At 36.7% G+C, this 23,981-nt stretch overlaps 1 protein-coding gene across 1 annotated transcript in view; it reads right to left on the reverse strand.

Annotated features, from left to right (window-relative positions):
- Positions 1-4,484: 4,484 nt before the first annotated feature.
- Positions 4,485-23,981, reverse strand: part of HNRNPLL (heterogeneous nuclear ribonucleoprotein L-like) — a 50,467-nt gene continuing 30,970 nt past the window's right edge. The window contains exons 3-14 of the mRNA XM_010008634.1: positions 23,413-23,531; positions 21,926-22,163; positions 19,534-19,619; positions 16,204-16,300; positions 16,040-16,112; positions 11,911-11,982; positions 8,698-8,915; positions 8,417-8,538; positions 7,754-7,955; positions 6,738-6,795; positions 6,521-6,619; positions 4,485-4,827 (exon numbers count right to left, since the gene is read on the reverse strand). Of these exons, the coding sequence (XP_010006936.1) occupies positions 4,772-4,827; positions 6,521-6,619; positions 6,738-6,795; positions 7,754-7,955; positions 8,417-8,538; positions 8,698-8,915; positions 11,911-11,982; positions 16,040-16,112; positions 16,204-16,300; positions 19,534-19,619; positions 21,926-22,163; positions 23,413-23,531 (1,440 nt within the window). The 3' untranslated portion in view covers positions 4,485-4,771. The remainder of the gene's footprint in view (positions 4,828-6,520; positions 6,620-6,737; positions 6,796-7,753; positions 7,956-8,416; positions 8,539-8,697; positions 8,916-11,910; positions 11,983-16,039; positions 16,113-16,203; positions 16,301-19,533; positions 19,620-21,925; positions 22,164-23,412; positions 23,532-23,981) is intronic.

The raw sequence follows: 23,981 nt of genomic DNA on the forward strand, positions 1-23,981 counted from the left end.
ACTTTGTTCTTTTAACTGTCCAGAAACAGAAGCTCTTCACCCTTTATAAAATCAGATGTTTTAGCAGTAGAGTTAAGGATCTCATAATCCCAAACCCTGAACATCTCAGACTATGCCCCCACCAGCTTTTGTAAGGAACCTGAATGGCAATGCTAGAAACATCACATTATCACTTGAGCACTTCTGATCATCCCCCTCCACAGTATCAATTTAAATGGTGCAACTGAGAAGGTACTGTGTTACTACACTTAGCATGCATAAGGTTTAACAGGTGAGCAAAAAAACAACATGGAAATTCCTTGTTTTATAGATGAAGAATAACAAGTATTTCTCAACTCAGACTTCCCTGGTGAATATTATTAACATTTTTCACATTCCAATCTGTTCTCACACTATTCCTTATAGAAGCAAAGGTAGGCTGGGAAGAACCTAGATTAATTTACCACATGTATTCTTAAAAATTCAGAACACAAATAACACAAACTCGAAGAAATTAAGTAAGTGGAAACCACCTCACTTCTGGGATTGGATACCCTAGGCAAGATCCTGTGTATCAGATCACTTCATCCAGCTGCAGTTTAATGTCCACCTCTCACCCTTTGTCACCTCCACAGACTGAGAGAAAAATGCAGGTCTAGTGAACTGTGCTCACCCCTTGTTCCTTAGTGCCTTCCTTCCAAAGGATTTGCAGCATCATTTATTCCTTGTTTAGACAGGATTTTCTATTCAGTCTTGCATTTCACAACAGATCAGGTGATAAATCATGCTTCTCTCATGCTGTTACTCAGTGAGGCCTTTCTCACAGGTTTTAAAGCAACACAACCTACGATGTAGGACAGCAGCACAGCATCAGCAGCTAACCAACACATGGAGAATACTGTGGAGCACTAGACTGCTTTTCCTTTTTTTTTTTTTACCTTTCTTTGGAACTGTTGCCACATGGGGACCCAAATCAACAATTTATTTCCTTAAGGCTGACACATTTTTGCCATGTATTCAGAGGGCACTATCAGCTCTTCTATGACATCATGCCAGATAATTGCTTGGTCATAGCATCAAACATGCAAGCTGATACATGCAAACACTGCAAGGCAGGTTTTACAACAAGACTCCTAAATTATCTTTTATACACAAGATGTTTGAAGGTGGGAGGCTCTTACCTGCAGCACAGTTGCATCTAGTTTAAGGTCTAAGTTAAGCTGAGATCATAACTAGTGTTTTATTTTCCCACGCCTTCTTGCACACTGTTTCTGGCCAAAGCCATGCCAATACAAATCAGATTATATTTGACATTACCACCTCTGTAATTGCCAGAAGGGAATAAAACCATTAGACTGGGTAGACAAAAACCTGGAATGGCTTAAAAAACCCACTAGCAGTGACAGATGTCAGAACACTAGGTATTTTCAAAAGACAAAAATAATCCCAAAGATTTTTTTAAACACATCCCATTAGTGAAAAAAAAAATAAATTGAGCAAGCGTATTTATGTTCCCAGACTTCAACGTATTATTTAACAAAAGAGACCAGGTGTCTCCTGCTAAGCCATCACAGTATTAAAGAAAGATCAAGCACAGTTCACAAGAAAACACACAGCATGAAAAGGAGCGAGTTGCATTTAATTACAACAAAGAGGGTTTCAGCCAGTTACAAGCCAGCCTATCCCAAACATTACCCTTTACTAAAAGATGGACTTTATGACAAATTAAGTTGAATCATTCCTTTCAGAAAGCAGGATACCCAAACACTTCCTGAATGGCTTCTTTTAAATCTTTTCTTCTATCAACCTAGCAATACACTCTATCCTGCTGTAGTGGTATAGAAAGTCAAAAAGCAACTATTGCCACTTCTTGCATGTAAGAAAAACAAATACAAACAAGGCTTAGAGTATCAGGAGAGAAGATGAACAGAACTCCACCTCAATGTATCATTTACCTCCAATGAAAGGTGATCCATTAGAAAAAAAATAAACTTTATTTTTTTAAATAAACAGTGGAACAGACATGAAGATATTACCATGTAAATGCTGGCTGCCAATTAGCAGGGAATATGCATAGGAAAGTTCACTCTTTTACTTGTATGGCTTATGCAAAAGAGAAAAACACACACTACATTGAAAGACTTTAATAGTTCAATTTTAATTACTACAACTGTCACATGATAGACAAAACTTCACTCCCCTTGGAGCAATTAACCCTTCACCTGCCCCACTGTTCTGGCTCTATTCTAAAAAGCAAGATTAATAGGAAAGAGGAGACCAACTCCATTCCTCCCTGAACACAAGCGCCTATCCTTGTGAGCCAAAAAGAACACAGTTTTCTTTTTTTTCCCAGCAAAGCACCAACAAGGAATCTTTCCTTTTCTCAACTTTTATATAAATAAGGTTGTTATTATCATAAGAAAAAAGCTTGAACAATTTTTCAGTCTCCTTTCCTTTCTTCCCCACATGGCATAGGCTACTCATCTTGCATTTGGGACTTCCAGCTGGTATCAAGTCCTCTTATATACACCTGGAACTAGTCTGTCCTCTGATCTTAGCAGCCACATGACAGACACTTTTCTCTTGACTACCTTAGGCACTGAAAGCTGTGATCCGCTAAGGACATTGAAACATTAAAGTGCCTTTTTATTCTCTTTTTTTTTTTTTTTTTACCTTTTTTTTTAATGTAAAACCTGAATGCTTTAAGGGTCACTCATCCTACATCCCAAACTGAACCAACAGATAACATACTATTTTTAATGTTCAACTACAAACTTGACTTCTGAACCTACACCCATACAAGTTATGACAGAACAGAGAGGTTTCCACAATACATTCAAGCTGATGGAAGAGAAATGAATGACTAGACCATTCACTGTTACAACACTAGGCAGCACAGAACATTTCACTAGCACCCAGTGTTTCTGTTGGCAAGTAGCAAGACATGGAACAGAGCCTTCTATGCTGGAGCTCTCTGGAAGCAACTTCTTGGAGAAAAGCACTGAGGCTAGAAGAGTACTAGCAGTGCCCTTGAAATGCAAGTCAGTTTGCCACCTACCAGACAGGAGGCTAGTATTATTCCAAACCCTTTGTAGAAAGACACTGCTGAACAGCAGCTGTCCTTGAGTTCCCAGTTCAGACATATTAGAAGCCTGATTTGAATACCTGAAATATTCATTACCTGAAACATTAACAAAATGGAGGTAGACAGGGCAAAAATGAATCATTGTTGATGACAAAACCTGAAAAGTCAGCTGACACATTCTCCCTTGCATTATAAGACGTGTTTGCCTTGAAATTAAGAATGGGGAAAATCCAGTCTGTATTTAAAGACCTGTGCAGTGCCCACAGTCTGTAAGCCTTCTGCAACACCATCTCTCAAGACTAAGCATACTGCACAAATAATGCTGCATATGGATAAAATCCGTAAAGAAGGAACAAAGAACTTGTGTGATAAAACATAAAACGCCTGATAAAATAACTTTTTTCTGATCACTAAGAGCAAAACTAGAAGCAGGCCTAAACACTTTGCTGCAAATTCAGATAGGAGAACAAATACAGAGCCTAGGACAACAGCTCACAGACTTCCCTGCTTGGATTCCCATTTCTGGCAGTTTAGCCCAAGTAAGACGCAACTCTAGTTCTAGAAGAGAGAACAGGGATTTCAAAGTCCTGGGACAAAACAGATCTCTCTCCTTCCCCAAAGTGAAAGACTTCTCATTAATTTCACATCATGTAATTAATTACATTATCTGAATCCCACCTAGATTTAACTGAAAGGCTAGCCAAGTCTATTCAACTTGTGAGTTCCTTCATGGTCATCACAAACATGTAAGATAAATCAGACAAAAGACAACATCAAATTAACTGTCCAGGTATGAGAGAGTATGGGGGGCTTTTGTTTGTTTGTTTGTTTAGCTACTTTTACCACTTGGGCTTCTGTTGTGATCAATCTTCTCACATATCCAACTTTTGCCATTTAGTATGTCATAACCACTACTTAAAAAAAAAGAAAAAGGCAGGAGGATATGTTAAACACCAAAGATTAAAGTTTAAATTATGGCAAATGAGGATGAACACACTGACACAGGCTTGCAATTTTAATTTGAAAAGGCCCCTATGGTGGGACTAGCTATAGATGGCATCATGCTAATGCAAACGGAAAATAGTTTTTTAAAAAACAAAACCACTTTAAATAAGTATGAATTCACACCATACACATGTACATACTTAATAATTTTCTACATTAGTTTTGTCTGAACTATAAATCAAGTGTATACTAATAAAAATTCAGTATGTGCAACATTAACCTGGTTAAAGCATTTTATAAATACAAGCTTTTTAGTATTGCAACATACTTCACTACTTAACATACTGAAAAACAAGTTCTACATTTAAAATTCTGATGTAATAATTCTATCTGCCAATTAAGACTAGAAATGGAAAAATACTTGCTAATCTTGAACATTACCGAAAATGCAAATACATTTCATTTATGGAAGAAAACAATCTTGTTTATGCTACTGGTGCTTCTTTAGACATTTGAAGATACACTAACAAAGTACAAACTTTGTAGGAAGCTTACAACATGTACTTCTCAGAGGCAAGAAGAAAAAAATCTGGTTTGTATTTATGAAGGAACATCCATTTATTATAAAACAAGATAAAAGATATTAGAATTAAGTTGAAACAAGGCAACATTAGAACAACCACTTTTGAGCTTTGTGAATGAAGTGTAGTTTTAAACTTGCAAATCAAGGTGATCGCGGCTCTTAACATGTTGTCCTCTTCTCTATAAATGGGATGAAGTAGAGAAGCAAAGCTTCAAGGTATAAGGGTTGGAGCCATCTGTTAGGAGACAAGATGTAACATACTCAGGGTGTTTTACTGAGCATAACTCTCCTGCTGATCAAGATCGTCTTGCATCATCTGACATATTTACTGAATCTGTAGCTTTAAAGCTCATACTTCCCCACCTATCCCTGCCAGTGGCCTGCAGACACCAGATGACCTGTAAGTAGGTGTTACTGATAGTCTACCAGCAGCTTTTAAGACATTTAAACAAAGTGATGGATCTGTTCACAAGGGAATGTAGACAGAATTCCAAACGTTGTACAATATGCAAGACTTTACCATTATTGCTGTCCCTCTTCCTAGCAGAGCTAATATAGCTAACTAAAGGGTGGAACTATTTAGAGAAGAAGTATTTGACAGGCAATTTCAAGGACAGAAGGCACGGATATTTAAGCAAGTCAAGATGTAGAACATGACATTTCTGTCACAGACAAGAGTGACACTGGATGGCATTTACATGTGTTTGACCAAGAAAAGGAACAGCAGGATGTCCAGCAAATCCTTCAGACCTCTCCAGAAAGCAAAGCATAAAACCACCTCCCTATTTGGAAAGGCTGCCAAGACCCACAGGTGGCTGCACACATTAGCCTCTCATATGGAACATACGTCCTCCTGGTTCAGCCAACTTCAGACAATCTTATTACACCAAGTCTTAACCAGCAGTCCTTGTTTTAAAATACTGTCTTTCCCTGCAATAGTTATATTTGATTATACACTAGGGTTTGCCTTTTTCATATTGAAAGAGTAAGTTCTTCTGCTGTTATCACCTTTCCAAACTGAGATAAATCTGAAATTGTGAACAGTATGTTATCAACACGATCTTTCTTTTGCCCCTAAAGTAATCTCAGTCTATTATTGAGAAGGTAGACAAAACAGGGGAGAGGGTTAGGAAAGATTTAGACTATTAAAAATTGACAGGGAGACAAACAGATAATAGTTTGGAGATGGTAGTTCCAACTAAATCCAGCCCAGTGTCTAATGCTAAAGTTATGTCTGTGAGCACCCAACAAAATTCCACTTAATCCAATAAACTGTCTTAACTGTCCAGTGCAGATCTGACCTATAATGTACTTGTTTAGCAGGTGAACTCCCCTTCCATACTTACTGGTTTGGAGCTAAACTCAGTTTGGTCCCACAATTTCTTATTTGAAACAGAACCCACAGCTGGAGCAGTTAATTTACAGCAGGAAGCTGTGTAACTTAAAGAATCTTCTGCCCCAAAATACAGCAGACTTATCTGCATTTATTGTGAAAGATATAAAAAACTTCAGCAAGATATTATTCATTAGGTTTGATTTTGATGACGGTGAATTTTAATGTTGTTCCTGCCAGCCTTCTTTTTGTTCCAAACCAATTTTTTCCTCCTTTCTGCAACTTCAAAGTTGCAGTGCGTATTTTGAGTTCTATAGGATGAATCAAAAACTAAGAAAGAGTGAGGTTTAGATAGAAACTATTGGAACCCAAAGTAGAGATTAAATACTGTATATTTATATACATAAATTTATATTTATATACTGTAATATAGAGAGTATATGTTTGTGCATATTCATTAAATAAAGCATATATGCATATAATAAGAACAACACAGATTTTAGCTGCAGAAGCCTCACCTTTTACAAAGGCAGTATCAACCCAGAAGAAAACAAGAAAGAAATGTATAGCAGTAAGATCAGTAAAATTTACTTACTTGGGACTCTTATCTGGTAGTGATTAAGTACAGTGAGAGCTTCCACTGCATCTGTCTTACATTCCCATTCCAACAGACCAGACAGTGTTTTGGCAGAAGCTGTCAAAATGAGAAACAAAAAAGGGAAGGAGAGGGATCACTAACATCTCCTGACATTGTATGCCCTTATCATAAGTGAAATTCAAATAACTCCCCAAATAGGTGAAAGTTGACTTACGTTTTGGATCAAACACTTTGTATTTAATAAAGCTGAGAACTTCATGATCCTCACATAACTGTCACAAAAATAAAATAAGAGGTAAAACTCCAGTACAAATGCACATATACACATTAGCAAAAATTCCAAGATCCTGGAAGAGACACACAAAAATGAAAATACTGACTCTTTAAGAGAGCTTCCAAGATTTTATAGCAAATTATTATTATTAAAAAAAAGAAGTTTAGATTGGTAACTCTTTAGAACAGGATTCTACAGTAAGCGAAACAAGGCTCCTGTATCTGTTCTGTCCCATGATAAATATGATTTTATAGGCACAAAACCTGTTGATAGTACTGATACCACTACTATCTCAAACAACATATTTAAATAAAAACAAGTTCTTTTTCACATTCCCACTTCAATACAGCAGCTCAGAAGTTACACATCCAAGTACACCACTCATGAACCAGAGTTAACTTTCAGACAGAGCTTGAAAAAAAAAAACCAAAAACAACAATCAAAACAAAACCTTTTTTACTGAACTGACAAATAACTCACTGGACTATCATAAGTTTTACCACTGCCTCCACGTAAGAGGCACAGAATTGTATGTTTTAAGCATCCAGAGCCCATTTCGGACTCTACTCTGCAAACTGTTCTGAAACATCCTAGCAGTCATTAAAAGTAACCATCTCAGGGAGTCAATAGATCCTTTGTGAATTGCAGGCCTAGCTTTCCCTGTATTTTACTGATAAGCCTTTTCTCCTTCCTCAAAAAAAAAAAAAGCATAAAGCTCCTTGACTTTATTTCCAAGATCTTATTTCTCACATTAAAAAAAATAAATATGGAGAGAATAACATCAGAATTGGGAAAATATAGCAGCTTCTACATAGAGAGGCTACAGACCTATTTTAAAAAACAGTTCTCTTCCACTTGTTGTAACTACTCCAGTTACTTATTTTTAAAAGTAGGGCAGTGTAAAGCTAGTGTAGAGTCCCAAAGCACTGTCTGTCACAGCCACTGCAATTGCCTACCTTTACAAACGTTTCTTCAGTTACACACAGGGGAACATTATAATAATGCAGCACACAAGAGGGTGGTTGGATGATGTTCTTAGATGCTTGGCCAGCACTGGTGAAGCGATTATTCTTACTCATGGCAAAATCCTTGTAACTACTCGTGCCATCCTCCAGTTCAAATATCTGGCTTGGAACTACCGAATGTTGCTTGGAAACACTGGGATTTAAGGATACATATATTTATAGTTAAAAGTTTCTTAATTATTTAAGACTTGCATACTTTGCACATAGACTATTGATCTAACCAGAACACAGCTGACATTTCTTTACAACAATTTTAAATAGAAGGAGAACAAGATGGGATGGGTTTCACACTTCCTCAAAAAATAAAACCAAAAACCAAAACCCAACTAACAAACAAACCCAACAACTTTGAAAGGATGGATAAGACATATTAGGAAATACAGTTTATCAGTAGATAATCCATGTAATGCAATTATGTTTTACTAATATAAATGCAACAATAATAAATAAAATGCTGAACAGTAATAAATAAACAATAGCTGCAAATAGGCAGTAAAAACTCCAACAATGAGATAACAGAACAGCAGCATATTGTCTGTTTGCAACCTCATTCCATCTGCCCACTGGTAGACTATTAATCCACAAACATATTACCAGACATTAAGTCTCTTTCCAAATAACTTGACATTGTTGAGATGTGTGACAGCTCTTTCCACAGCATACTCATCACCCATTTCAACCAGTGCTGTGCCTGGAATAGTCTTCATAAATTTCACCTAAGGTAAACATGGGAAAAAATGCCATTGCAACAAACAGCCCAACCAAGAGTTTTCTAAGTTATTAGAAAACATTTTACACCATCTCAGTCAAGCTTTTTTTCAAAACAATTAGGATTACTATAGTAGTTTCCAAGTTTCTAATAAAGTGTGCCTTACCTTCTCAATGTTTCCATACAAGCAGAACAGGTTGAAGACCCTTGAACAGTTCATCTTAAGCTGATGCAACCCACTAACAATGACAACTGACCCAGAAGGATTTCCACCGTGCATGTAGGAGGAGGAGGCCTGAGGCAATGGATAAGCAACAAGTTCTGGAGTGTCCCGAGATCCCATTCGGTAGCGACTTGGCAAGGGCAACAAAGGACCATGTGACCCTAAGGAGATGGAAGACCATGCATTGGTATAGTTTGAAACAAGTTTCACTTCTTAATCAGACATTAAAACCTATACATAATGCACATTTAAGGGGGTGGACACGGGACAGGGCATGACAAGGATATAGCAGTTTCCATTAATTCTTTTTCCAATGAAAAAAAAAAAAACAACAAACAAAGAAAGAAAGAAAGAAAACGAAAGAAAGAAAGAAAGAAAACGAAAGAAAGAAAGAAAGAAAACGAAAGAAAGAAAGAAAGAAAACGAAAGAAAGAAAGAAAGAAAACGAAAGAAAGAAAGAAAGAAAACGAAAGAAAGAAAGAAAGAAAACGAAAGAAAGAAAGAAAGAAAACGAAAGAAAGAAAGAAAGAAAACGAAAGAAAGAAAGAAAGAAAACGAAAGAAAGAAAGAAAGAAAACGAAAGAAAGAAAGAAAGAAAACGAAAGAAAGAAAGAAAGAAAACGAAAGAAAGAAAGAAAGAAAACGAAAGAAAGAAAGAAAGAAAACGAAAGAAAGAAAGAAAGAAAACGAAAGAAAGAAAGAAAGAAAACGAAAGAAAGAAAGAAAGAAAACGAAAGAAAGAAAGAAAGAAAACGAAAGAAAGAAAGAAAGAAAACGAAAGAAAGAAAGAAAGAAAACGAAAGAAAGAAAGAAAGAAAACGAAAGAAAGAAAGAAAGAAAACGAAAGAAAGAAAGAAAGAAAACGAAAGAAAGAAAGAAAGAAAACGAAAGAAAGAAAGAAAGAAAACGAAAGAAAGAAAGAAAGAAAACGAAAGAAAGAAAGAAAGAAAACGAAAGAAAGAAAGAAAGAAAACGAAAGAAAGAAAGAAAGAAAACGAAAGAAAGAAAGAAAGAAAACGAAAGAAAGAAAGAAAGAAAACGAAAGAAAGAAAGAAAGAAAACGAAAGAAAGAAAGAAAGAAAACGAAAGAAAGAAAGAAAGAAAACGAAAGAAAGAAAGAAAGAAAACGAAAGAAAGAAAGAAAGAAAACGAAAGAAAGAAAGAAAGAAAACGAAAGAAAGAAAGAAAGAAAACGAAAGAAAGAAAGAAAGAAAACGAAAGAAAGAAAGAAAGAAAACGAAAGAAAGAAAGAAAGAAAACGAAAGAAAGAAAGAAAGAAAACGAAAGAAAGAAAGAAAGAAAACGAAAGAAAGAAAGAAAGAAAACGAAAGAAAGAAAGAAAGAAAACGAAAGAAAGAAAGAAAGAAAACGAAAGAAAGAAAGAAAGAAAACGAAAGAAAGAAAGAAAGAAAACGAAAGAAAGAAAGAAAGAAAACGAAAGAAAGAAAGAAAGAAAACGAAAGAAAGAAAGAAAGAAAACGAAAGAAAGAAAGAAAGAAAACGAAAGAAAGAAAGAAAGAAAACGAAAGAAAGAAAGAAAGAAAACGAAAGAAAGAAAGAAAGAAAACGAAAGAAAGAAAGAAAGAAAACGAAAGAAAGAAAGAAAGAAAACGAAAGAAAGAAAGAAAGAAAAAACCAAAGAAAGACCAGAAAATAGAAAAAAACACACACACCAAAAAAACCCACAACCCTCTTCTATTTTCTTTATTGTTCCAAGTCTTTTCTTATACTACCAGACAAGTAGGAAGGAGATGTTTCATGAAACTGTTTTTATATACAAGTGAAAAAAGGTATTTCAGTAATTATAAAAAATATTTAAAATAAACCTTCATCAATGTTATAATAACTACTTATAGAGTTACATGGCACCAAAAAAGAATACTACATAGTAGGGAAAACAAACCAAAATGAGTTAACTTTTAGCCAAAGGTCAGCAGAGGGTAGAACACAGCTCTTTTCCAGAGACAAAAGGTTAAGTCAGAAGACTGCCTTTCTACAAACAATTAATTTGGATATAACATGAATGCTTAAACCCCTGTATTAATGCAAAATTAACCTGTCCTGTTTCCCACTTTCTGACTACAGGTAAAGATACAAGTTTCACTGAAATAAACAATTTCTTTCCTTTTTTTTTTTTTATGAATGAAGGAACATTACTAGTAAGCAATACTTCTGTTTGCAGAAAATATCAATATTACATATCAAGGAGAAGATCCCTGTTCTTCTGAGACAAAAATAATGTGAATCCATGTAAGCAAGCATAAAAGGAAACTTTGTCTTTTTCTTCCTCAGCAAAAAGCAATAATAAGAGGGAGACAGTGGTACAGGAGAAGACAGCCACATTACTTAAGGCAGAAGGGGTATATCAGAAGAATGAAAAAGATCATCAGTGAATACTTCCAAGTACAACTCGGAAGTTCTGGAAATGCAAAGAACCTTTGGAAAAAGTAGGTAGAAAGTCAACCCAAACTGTAAAATATCATAACTACAAAGAAATAGCAAAGAAAGAGGCAAGACCAATCATACTGCACTTGACATTTAGGAGAGTAAAGTATAAAAGTCTCATCTATCTGGGGACATGAGTTTCTCAACCCTGAGGTCCTGATCCAACACAAAGTGACAGCAGATCTTCCTTTACAGATAGTACTGGTAACAACTGCAACTCTTCAGAGCATTAACTCCAAAATATTATTCTTATACAGCCACATGGATATACCTTTTCAGAATTAACTAAATTAGAAGAAACACAAAGCCCACAGTTCACAGCTTTGCACACAAGAACATCACAGAGCTCTCTTGCATCAATCCACTAATCAAACTATGTTGGCATTTTCTAGAAGCAAACTGCTTTCCCAGTACAGATGTCATTTTCCATTCATTGCTAGCATGATGGCAACTGCAAGCAAGCATTCTTCCAAGGAATAAATTTGTAGAGCCAGATGCTGTCCGAGAAAGGAGAGGCAGGGCAAGAAATGCACACAGATTTCAATGACTCAGGGGCATTTTCAGAACATGGACTGGCAGCACCACACATACAGCACAGCAGTGAACTGTAGGGTCTGCTGTAGGGGTCCACAGTGAAGCACTGATTGAGTATTTAGAAGTTCACATAACATGTAAAGATATCAAAGCCACCTGTAATCCTATGTTACTTACCATAACCATCATGTCTAAATGATGATGGATGCTCTCCCAAAATAGCTTGCCTCTGGCGGCCCTTCCCTCTGTCTAACATGTGGGAAGGGAAAGGAAACAGTTTAGTATGCACAACTATGCTGTTGATTTCTCCAGTTAAGACATAAATCTTCTACTTAAGAAGCAAAAAAGTAATCTGAATCCTTGTTAATGTTATAATCAATTTCTCATTCATTATACATCTAGAACCACAAGCTGTAGCCCTGGGACACCAAAATTAAAAGACTGCCATCTGTATAACAAATTGCATTTAAGTTGATTTGGGGCAGTGGCCAATGAGGAGATGCAGACATTTAAAGCTTATAGAAATACCCAATAGTTTTCCTAAACAGACACCACACATTAGTATAGATAACACCATACAGCAGGATTTACCTATATGTCTCTTAAAATAAATTTGAAATGCAGTACTTTTGAAAGACAGTACCTGAATCATAATATTAGCTTCAACAGCAACACATTTTCAAAGTGGGCTTCTTTCAAGAAGTTTCAGCATAAGCCAACAACAACCTGTATTACATGGTTTCATAATCAGTAAACAGAGAGCATTACATATGTGTACATATATATTTACAGAACACCTACTGATTTATGGGCGTGCTGAAAGGATTGTACATTATTGTATTATCAGCAGCATATAACAGGTCAAATGAAGAAAAACACCACTGAATAATGCACTAAAACAACAGTCAATACTTTAAGAAAACCCAGTTCTCTAGGATATAAAGTTAAGCAAGGGGTCTACATTGCTGGAGGAAAGCAGAGCATCACAGCCAAAGCTGTATTTTTAAATCAGATCCATGTTGCATGACAAAGAAAACCTAAACTTCTAGATTTCTTTGTGGTAAGCAACAACTGATTTCTCACACACAATTCAACAGGCCACGTTGAAAAGATGGGGCATGACATTTATCAGTTTACAACAGTTTTTTCCCAGGAAAATTAAGTATGACTGCTGAAATGGCAACTCCAGCCCAATGCAGCTGGAGGTAACTCCCCTGAAAAACAGGAACTATATGCATTATACAACACAACAGTGGAAAATGAAAACACATTCGCCCTTTCTGCTCAGGATTTTGAGGACAAGCTCCAAGTCAGATATTTACTTTGGCAATAAAGCCTGAAGTTATAACAGTGCTGCATGCCTTCAAACATATAAAAGACAGATTACTTTTGACAAGTTTTTGTTTTCCATTCCCTTTTCAGGGTAACAGCTCTGGTTCTTGGCTCTAGAAAGCAAATGGGCAGTCATATCAAGTATTCTGAGCATTTCAACTGTATGCAGTAATAATCATTCAGAAAAATCAGGTTTATAATTCCAGTCCTTCGAATCTGCACACAGTAAGCAATATAGTAAAGGACCATATTCTTCATATAAATAATTCTGGGAGGACAGTTTGACAAATATTTCCACCTCCTGATGGTGCAGTCCGCAGCTCTCTCTCCTGACCCCATACTTGTTCCTTCCTTGAACAGTCCTTCAGTTGTGCCAGTACAAATACTTGTGCAAACAGGCACTGAAACATGAGAACTGATCTGTGGTAAAAATAATTCTGAAAGGAAAGACTCTTTATAATCTAGTTTAAGTTTGGGGTTTGTTGCTTTTTGGCTTGTTTTTTTTTTACTTCAGGTCCTTGAATCACTACATATGCTGGTGTTACTGCAAAAAGAAATGCTCCAAACCACAGTTTGAAATTTCTGGCCAAAAGCAAATATTAAAAGTCAGGTGGTTTTTCTGGTTCAATCCAATTTAATATGGGTTCATAGCAGCAGGCACTTGTTAGGAAGTTTTCTTAACTGGTGAAATACCATGGGGAAGTCTTAAAATTGTTATGATAAAGAATTAAAAACAGGACTTAAGAAAAAAAATCATTAGCAAGATTCACTTCCTTCCTAAGATTTAGGGGAGGGGAGTATAAATCCTCAAAAGATGTGTTAGCATGTCCATCTTCAAAATGAAATTCCTTTGGACTAAGATCTTTTATGCTGCAGCCAGATCCCTGCAGTTCAGGTGACATCAAGTTCAAAAGCCAAACAATGCTGCTGAAAGAGTAAATTGAAACACAAATATAACAATTCTCTCTCAAAAAAAAAAAGAGTCCTGGATTATTTCATGGGGAAAATTGCTCTAGGTGTCAGTTTTGTCAAGCACATTTCAGTGTTCATTCAACAATTTATATTCCTATTTTCTAGATAAATGGATGTGGGCCACAGTAAATGAAAAATCGTTATATACAAAATTTAGCATTATATTTAGAGATTATATATAACACAAGTCTAATTATTTTCCTCTTATGTGTAGTAGAACAATGTATAGAAAATAAAGACAGGCTGTCAAAGTAGCAAAAGGAAAACAAAAGAGTAGGATGAGAATACTTGAGAAAGAGCAAGCTGTACCTATCCTAAGTTTTTCATTTTCCACTGTTTTCTTTAGCTTGGGGAACATTTCATTCATACAGCCATATCTATCTGCAGACCAATTACACAATGTAATTAGATGCACATTACCAGTCAGTTTCCAAACATTGCAATGATCAAAAGATATGAAGATCAAATTAAGTCTTCAGATTTTTCAAATTCAAACCTTCAGATGTTTTTCTTGCGTGTGTGTTTCTTTGAAATCCCTTTTTTAAGTCAGAAATTTGAGGAAAAAATACTGAATCTTGAGACAGATAGTCATAATCTACAAGCTGCAACCAATACTGTAGCTCCCTTGTTAACTTTTTACAAGCACTTCATTTTGAAAATTCGAGCCCTAAGTTTGTAGGTGTACAACAGTTTTACAAGCCCAGCGCCTCTGCAGAATTACTCTGAAAGTGTGTATCACTTGAGACGGTCAAAGCTCTGGCTCTCAGCCTCTGATAAGTAGATACTCTATCTTGGACACATTGTCTTCACTTTTCTAACTTTACATTGCACACATTATTGTACATAAGATACTGAACACTGCGCTCAATAGTTACAGGGTTGTTTGTTGTTTTTTTTCTTAAATGAACACTTTACAGGAGTTTGGCTACACAGCAGTTTGTCTTTACATATATAGTCATAGTTTCCACTGACGTGAGTTAAGCTCTGGTAATTTTTACAGCTCAGTACTCAAGAGACAATATGCCTGTACCAATGAGGAATCTACCTATTTTAATACTTGAATATAAATGAGGGGACTTAGCTGTATTGCACTACTCAGTTCCAGCTATCTACAGATAAGGATTCAATGTCCTTCTACTAGACAGTATTTGCACGAAGACTGAATGCAGCTCTCACATACAGCAAGTAATAAAAAGATTACAACGTCAATGATATCAATGAGAAAGTTTCTTAATTTTGGAGGTTCTAAATTTCTCAGTTGTAATTAAGGGAAGACCATCATACATACAAACTTGAACAGAATGGGTACAGTCTATCAAGTTATTCATCCCATACAGATCTGAAGTACTGACAGTGTCCTCCTTTAAAAACTTGTGGTGGTGGTGCATGCAGTATGCAGACAAGGTGAATTGCAAGTCTGAGGTTTTTTTCAGAGGGTTTTTGTTTGTTTGTTTGGTGGGGTTTTTTTGCTGATGCCGATGTGGTGCATGATGAAGTGTAGAGTCAGCCTGCTGAAGTCCTCTATCCTTCTTAATGGCTCCCCCCCCCCAAAGGGGGAAAAAAAAAAAAAAAAAAAAGGCTGCTTATTAAAAAGGCATTTTCTTACCTGATTAAAAAATTATTTCAGAACAAAGAAAAGGCTGCAATATGGAGGGGGAAAAAAAAAAGAGTCCTTTCGAAGGAGAAGCAGTGTGCAAGTTTGTAGTTTGTAAGGAATAGTCTGTACCAGGTTTCCTCTCCTCCAAAGAGAGAGAGCTGCTTGGAGAAATGCAAGTCCTTGAGAACTGCGCAGGTGCTTGCAGGTGTGGGCTCCTTGTTGAACTAAGTGGCTCAAGCACACGGCAGTAGGGGGCACTAGGGCTCAGGGTTAATTCCCTGACGTGTGAGCACAGACTTCAGCTGCAATGGCTTTGAAATGACTACTGTGATACAGCCTGACCACATATAAAGGATTGGCATTAGTACAGTCAAACATCTACAGTGATAAGGTATGAAAACCTACCTCGTCGGCCCAGATAGGGTTTAGTGTAGTCCCAACTATCATTGTCGTTCCTAATGACATTAAGTCGAGTTGGCTGTTCAAATAAAGAAAAAGTGGAAAAGGTTAAGTCTTGATTGTATATGTATTGTTCCAGTAAAAATCCAAGGAGAAGGTCCAAGCATTACCCTTGCATATTCAATCTTTAGGGTGCAGCATCCTGCATAGATATCTGCTCCGTTGAGTGCCGCTTTCGCCTTCTGGGCACAAAACACCGACTCAAACATAGACATCAGGTTAAGGATTTTTTTTTCCAGGCGTCTCACTCATGTCCCTTTCTTCCACTATGGCTTTATTTTTGAAGCCTGCGCATATCTCACTATCATACACCTTAAAAGAACTCCATACAAACCCTAATATAAAATGACCAATGAGTATACATAGGTTCAACTTATATTAAACATCTGTTCTTGAGATGTGAGCAGCACATGAGATCATTCATAAATCAGCAAATTCTTCACTGTGGTTTATATAGACAGAAGCTTTGTTTATACTCCGAGCTTATGCTGTTTGGAAGGAGATATTCTGGTGGATTTAGTAGTTTTCATCAGAAGACACAGGCAGTTACCAGCAAGCCTAGAGAATATTTGCAGGGAAGGTCTGAAAGAAAAGTTCAAGCTGCATCATCTGGGAAGGGATCAGAGCTTGGGGGTGAGAAGGACTAACTTAAGACAATGCATCCATTCTCACAGCTAGCATTAACTAGAGTCTTGTGGGTAAGGAGAACGTGAACACACTTTACAGCAAAAAGAATGAAGAGCAAGCACACCCTTTTTAGCTTGTTACCCAAGTATCCCCACAAACCTGAGATACTTTGAATGAACAAATACTCATCCTGCATCAAAAGACACAACCAGATTGCTTTAAATCCACCGCTCAGAGCAGATGCATGTACCATGCTCCAACATATAAGTTATTTCATATCCTCTACATACTCCAAGATTAGTTCTATGACTAGCAGAAAAATGTACCTGAGCCTTGGCACATGGCAATCCATGATTTCATACATCCTCAGTAACATATGCTGCCAGAAAGCCTGAACCTTGTAGCAAACCAGACATTTTGTGCCAACCTTTGATGTAACTTAGTGAAATTTTGGAAGAAGTCTGTATCACTAGCATATCCCTTGTATTTTACTACATCTCTGCAGCCCAACTTGTTGCAAGGTGATGTAAGTTTACTGTGGAATTTTAGAGTGATTTAGTGTCATCTGCAAACTTACTGAGGGTGCACTCCATCTCCTCATCAAGATCATTGACAAAGACGCTAAACACAACTGGCCCCAGCACTGAGCCCTGGGGAACACCACTTGTGACCAGCTGCCAGCTGGATTTAATTCCATTCACCACAACTCTTTGGGCCCAGCCATTCTGCCACTGTTTTAAGCAGCATACCCATCCAAGCCACGAGCTAGAGTTTCTCCAGGAAAATGCATCAAAGGCTTTACTAAAGTCTAGATAAACAACATCTACAGCCTTTGCCCCATCCAGTAAGTGGGTAAGCTTGTCATAGAAGGTTAGCCAAACAGGACTTGCCTTTCATAAACCCATGCTGACTAATTGCCTTGATGTTCTGTATTTGCCTTGTGATGACACTCAGTATGATCCAGTCTATAACCTTCCCTGGCACCAAAGTTAGATTGACAGGCCTGTAGTTCTCTGGATCCTACTTCTGGCCCTTCTTGTAGGTAGGTGTCATATTTGCTAACCTCCAGTCAACTGAGACCTTCCCACTTAGCCAGGACTGCTGAGAGATGATAGAAAGTGGCTTGGTGAGTACATCTGTCAGGTCCCCCAGTAACCTTGGGTGGATCCTACCAAGCCCCATAGACCTGTGTGTGTCTTAAGTGGTGTAGTTTGTTGCTAAGTATTTCCCCTTGAATTACAGCAGCTTTGTTCTGCTGCCTATCCCTACCTTCCAGCTCAGGGGGCTGGTTACCTGGAAAACAACTGGTCTCACTAATAAAGACTGAGGCAAAGAAAGTGTTCAGTACGTCAGCCTTTTCCTCACCCTCTGTCACTATGTTTCCCCTCCATCCAATAAAGGATAGAGATTCTCCCTAACTCTCCTTTTCTTGCTATTTACAGAAACATTTTTTTATTATCTTTGACAGCAGTAGCCAGATTAAGTTCCAGCTGGGCTTTGACTCATCTGATTTTCTCTCTGCTTAGCATAATGACATCTTTGTGGTCCCCCCGAGTCACCTGCCCTGTCTTGCAGAGGCCATAAACTCTCCTTTTTTTTCCTGAGCTCCAACCAAAGCTCAGCCAAGCGAGCCTTCTTTCCCACCGAATCATCTTTCAGAACATGGGATGGGCTGCTCCTGCAACCTTAAGATTTCCTTCTAAAGTAGTCCAGCTTTCCTGGACTCCTTTGCCCTTCAGCACTTCCTCCCAAGAGACTCTGTCAACCAGTCTCCTAAACAAGCTAAAATCTGCCCTCCTGAAGTGCGAGGTAGCAGTTCTGCTGAGCCCTGCTCCTTACTTCTCCAATAATAACAACAACCCCCAAGACATCTGATGCAGACAGTACTGCTTACCACAAACTCAACACACAATCATAGGAAGTCAGGCTAGTCTGATATGACACACAGTTTAAGTCTTCTGCACAGAAAAACAGCTGTTAGTTTGCTTTTATGGAACTTAGGATAATTCTTTTTGCCTGGCAAATCATCAGTGCAGCCACCAGTTACGTCATATGTTACAAAAGTGATCCACTAATAAAGTCTACCACATCAGTAGGATCTGAAATGGCAAAATAATTCCTGAGATTTTTCATACAATGTTGTCCAGGCAACAGCTCAGAAATGGAGGGTAATGATTCTCTAGGAAGAGGGCTATCAGAGTTTTATAAACTAAGGCATAATCCTATCAGACTTTGCACTTTGCAGACGGCAGTAGCACATTAACAACTCTGAACATTCATCCTATGTACAACTTTATGTTACAAATAAAGTAAACAGCAGAATAACAAAGCAGGGAATTTCCTCAACACATGATAAAATGGGTAAAGCAGGCCTAAGTTTGTCTTATGCTTTATTAAAGTCAGAATACTAAGACAAGCAGCAATATATCAGAACTATTTTAAGAGCCTCAAGAAATCAAAGTACACCTCTGCAATCCCTTACCCATTCCTTGAGTATCAACACAAGCAGAAGCCATGAAAACCGTGTGTAATGTATTGTTAAATCTATGACATATTTAATCTCTGTAATTATTAGCCTTAGGGCCACCTATAAACAGTTATCAAGAGCATTGCTGACGATGTGATTTTTTTATCAAGATGAGATGTGTAAGTGCTATTTTCTCCTACAAAACATAAAAATTAGAAATTACCATGTCTCAGAAATTAAAAAAATAATTTGGTCTCAAAATTACACCGTATTTTTTCTGACATTCTCATGTTAAATCCCACCTGCAGTCAAGAACCTACATCAAAAGCACACTCAAAAAGGATATTCAACCATAGCTTGTATTCCATTTCTCTTGAATATAACAATACGCTGAACTCTCCCAACAGGGTTGCACACAGTATACAAGACATCCTAAGGAAGAAAAAAAAAAAATGTTTTAGTCAGATATGAAATTTTTAACACTTTAGGCTCACAGAACATTTTCTTGTGTCGACATCTGAATGCCAAAGAAAAAAGGCTTGTTAACTTTTCACTTGTAATTCTCCCTGTATAACTTACACATTCATCAATAGCATTTTAATGGATTAGTATAGTAGAGGAAGCCAAATCTGAAAACCAGGAAAAGACTTGTAGTATTAAAAATACTCATGCAAACATTAATTTAAGAAGTACCTTCAACGTTGTTGAAGAGGAAGAGGTAGTATTGGGCTTTGTGGTTTGGGAAGACCTCATGGAAGAAAAAAAAAAATGTTTTAGTCAGATATGAAATTTTTAACACTTTAGGCTCACAGAACATTTTCTTGTGTCGACATCTGAATGCCAAAGAAAAAAGGCTTGTTAACTTTTCACTTGTAATTCTCCCTGTATAACTTACACATTCATCAATAGCATTTTAATGGATTAGTATAGTAGAGGAAGCCAAATCTGAAAACCAGGAAAAGACTTGTAGTATTAAAAATACTCATGCAAACATTAATTTAAGAAGTACCTTCAACGTTGTTGAAGAGGAAGAGGTAGTATTGGGCTTTGTGGTTTGGGGGGTTTTTCAGGGGTTTTTTTGTTTGGTTTTTTTTTGTGTGTTGTTTGGGGTTTTTTTATATAATGCAGACATCATTTAAAATGAGATTTTAAGTTAACTGTTTCTTTAACCCGCTGGCCAATGCAAAATGTTTATTTTTTCTCATCACATTCCTAGCTGTTATGGGTACAACTGCTCTTCTCAGTTGCTACGACTACTAGTCTATGCTGTCCTAAATGAGCTCTGGTGCTTGCAAGTAATTTGGGAAATACATCTGTTTCTAGTCCTTATTGGTTGGGGACATTGTAAAAGAATAGTTGTGGGGGGGAGGGATGGGTAGTGGTGTTGGCTGTTGGTTTGTTTTCAAAGAACAGTTACTGTGCTAGAAGCTTAATCCTCAGAATTTCCATGAAACTCTCCTAGCTGAGAAAGATGCTTCTGCTACCAGTTTTCTTAGGTATTTATATTCAACTCATCTGCTTATGCAAGCCAAATTTAAAATGCATGAAGGAAATGCAGCTTCCAACGTTTGTATTACAGTTACAAGCAAAGGATACTTTAACTTAGTGGATTTCTTCATACAGCTCAAAGCAGGTATATTTTTAAACACTGACAAAAAAAGCAACTCATACTTTGCCATGCTTTTCTATAAGGAAAACTGACAGGAAAAAGAAAATTCACCACCCACAAATGAATCAATGGGCAAAAACCTACTGATATTTCCAAATGCACTGAAGCAAAATGCATGATATGGAACTGACTGCTTGAAGTCATTTCAGGAATACTAAGTTTCAATCAATTTGCTAACATAATATACAACACACTAAACAAATGCAAGCACCAAGTTATATGGGTCTACACTACACAAACACTTTGATTGATCATTACTATCCTATGTATTTCCTTAAGAACAACAATTAACTTACGTTCATATTGCAAGTTTGCTTAAGGCAGACTTTTAAAAGTTTTCCTGAAATACTTCTGTGCAATCCAGCGCGTGCTATAAAATCTCTACGAAAAATATAAGCACTCAATGCTTGAGAAAATACGTATTCTTAAATACTAGCAAAAATATCTGTATCATTAAAAAACATGCAAGTGTGCTATGAACAGATGGCAGTAAATTAGGATGCAACTGTATATATGGTATGACTTGAAATACTGAAAAGTAAAATATATCAGCCCAAATAAAAGTGAGGAACATTCCATCAAACTGGAGTTGATAATCAACAGATGAAGGTTTCAATTTTCCACAAAGGAAATATGAATGAAGGATTGCAATAAAATAACCCCTCCTGCTGGAAAAACTACTTGCTATTTAAACACACACCACTGAGAGCCTAAAAGCTAAATATTCCTGATGTTGTAGCAACACATTTGTAAGTATTTCAGAAGCATGTAGCAACTTAAGCATTTCAAAATCCTGACCACAACAGTCTTCAGATGTACTGCAAAATACTCGTACAGGACTGAGTAATCTTGAAAAACCTTTTTTCCAGGACATACACGTTACTTATGTGAGGATGTTGTAAAGCTTTAGTAAGTGAATTTAATTCCTTACTCAAATCAACAGTGTACAATTTTAACAAATAGTACACAATAGAAATAATGTAACAGAGACAGCTGCTCCCTGCCTTTTCTTGTTCCATTAAGGAAAAAAAAAAAAAAAAAAAAGAAAGGAAAAAAAGATGAAACATACCACTGTAATTGGGTAGAGAGGATTCTGAATTGACAACAGGAGAACTTTATTTCCACCAGACGGGTCATCAGTGTTCCCTGGCCGAGTAATTCTCTTACTTGTTGAGTAGTTGAAAAAGGCTTGTTGTCCAGCAATGTACACAGGTTCATCTGCTGCAAAGGTTACACATTTCTTCGCACTTTGTACGTTTTCAAACTCCACCAGAGCCTGGCGCTTAAATGGCATCATCATGACATAGCTTGTGAGAAAAACATTACAGTCAGTTTTCCTAGATGCTTACTCAAAACAACTCCAAAGTCCCACAACTCTCACACCTGCTATGTTTTTTTTCTAAACAATTTCTAAAAAGGACGTGAAAGGAAGGTAGTTCTCCCTGCTTGTGTTTCCCAAACCTGGTCAACACATTTCTAAAGCATTTGCACAAAACAAATGCAGCTATAAGTTAAATAAGTAATAATCAGTTGTTTTCCAGAAGAAGTTTAATACACAAAAACATTCAATTAATAAAACAAATATTTAATAATTTACTAACTTACTAAACTACAATTGATACTAAAAAAAACCCACACCTTGCTAGAGTCATTTAGGAGGTAAAGGATCAAAGTAAATTCAAATTATATAACACATTGAAAGCTGACACCTTAAACGTATTTGCTGTTGCTATAAAATTTAAAATACTACTTTTGACACAAAACTATGTTAGAGGAAGTAAACATAAGTATTCTAGTTAACCAAATTCAGACACAAAGTCAAGAAACTTCGTTAGTTTTTGAAAAGCAAAACTCTCATGCTAAAATACACCCATTTGTATTCCTGAACAAGCTTGTGTTCACTTAATTTTATTTTTTTTATTTTAAGATACTGGTGCAAGTATAATTCAATTATGTGAACACTGCAGCAGTGAAAAATACTATTGTAATATTTACAAAACCATTCTTCACTTCAATACATGCATTTACTTGAATAAAAATGCATACTTCCAAAAAGAAGCACTCAAAACTCAGAATAAGGTGGCTCTAACCATTCACCTTTACTATTCTCTTCACAGATGAACCTCTAGGCTATATGACCCTTAAAGGCACTTTTCCTAAATAACCATCTCATTCTGAAGGTCCTAACATATCATACACCTTCCATATGAAACCATAGAAAAAAGCATATTCTGAGTCCCATCCTAATTTTTTGTATATTCAAGACAATCACCACCATGCTGCTCTGCAAGTCAGTGTAGCTACAGCTTGTTTTTAGGCCAGGTCTAGCTGTGCTTCTGAAGCCTGACAGACAGTAGGGTGTGCAGACAGTTAGCTCTGCTTGGCCAGACTTCCCACGTACAGAAACACAGAACTGTCAAAGCTAGCAAATCTTTATGCTTCACTATTAACAAAGCTCCGGATTCACGTGGATATCATAATGTATTTAAAGAGGTCCAACAGACTGTTAATTAATACTCCAACTTGCCCAGAGACACTACTTTATACTTGACATACCATATGGTTCCAAACTTTTCCAGAGCTTCCACAAGATCTGCTTCCACAACTGATTCACACAGTCCTCGGACATGGACAACAGGAGAAACAGAGACTTTGTGATGACTTCCCCCGGCATCCTAGCAATGAAACAACATTTTAAAATTCAACATAGAACATGGAATACTGCTATCATTAGCTAAAATTAAATATTTGGCAGAAACTACACTGTCCAGAAGCAGCCATCTAAATGCGCAAGCATATTTAAAGTAATTTTTTTATTTCCCAATGGATTGCCAAGTTCAGTAGCTGAAGTCTACTTAAAATGCCTTGCAGATTTAATTAATGTGCTTGCACAGACAAGATTTTTCTTTATGAAAAACAAAAAAGCCCATTTAGCACTTAGTTGAACTGCAGGAGGTCATCCACCCTAATCGTTAAAAGCATAAAAAAATACTTGGACATGCACAAGAGAGAAAGTATTTCTGACACTCTTCCTGTTTGTTTATGCCAGTATTCATTTTGAGACAGGCTGGTGGGATAGAAAAGCAAGAACAAAGAAGGGCCATCAGAAAACCCCAAAACTGACT

Source organism: Chaetura pelagica, unplaced genomic scaffold, assembly GCF_000747805.2.
Source record: "Chaetura pelagica isolate M959 unplaced genomic scaffold, ChaPel_1.0 scaffold350, whole genome shotgun sequence".
Lineage (NCBI taxonomy): Eukaryota > Metazoa > Chordata > Aves > Apodiformes > Apodidae > Chaetura > Chaetura pelagica.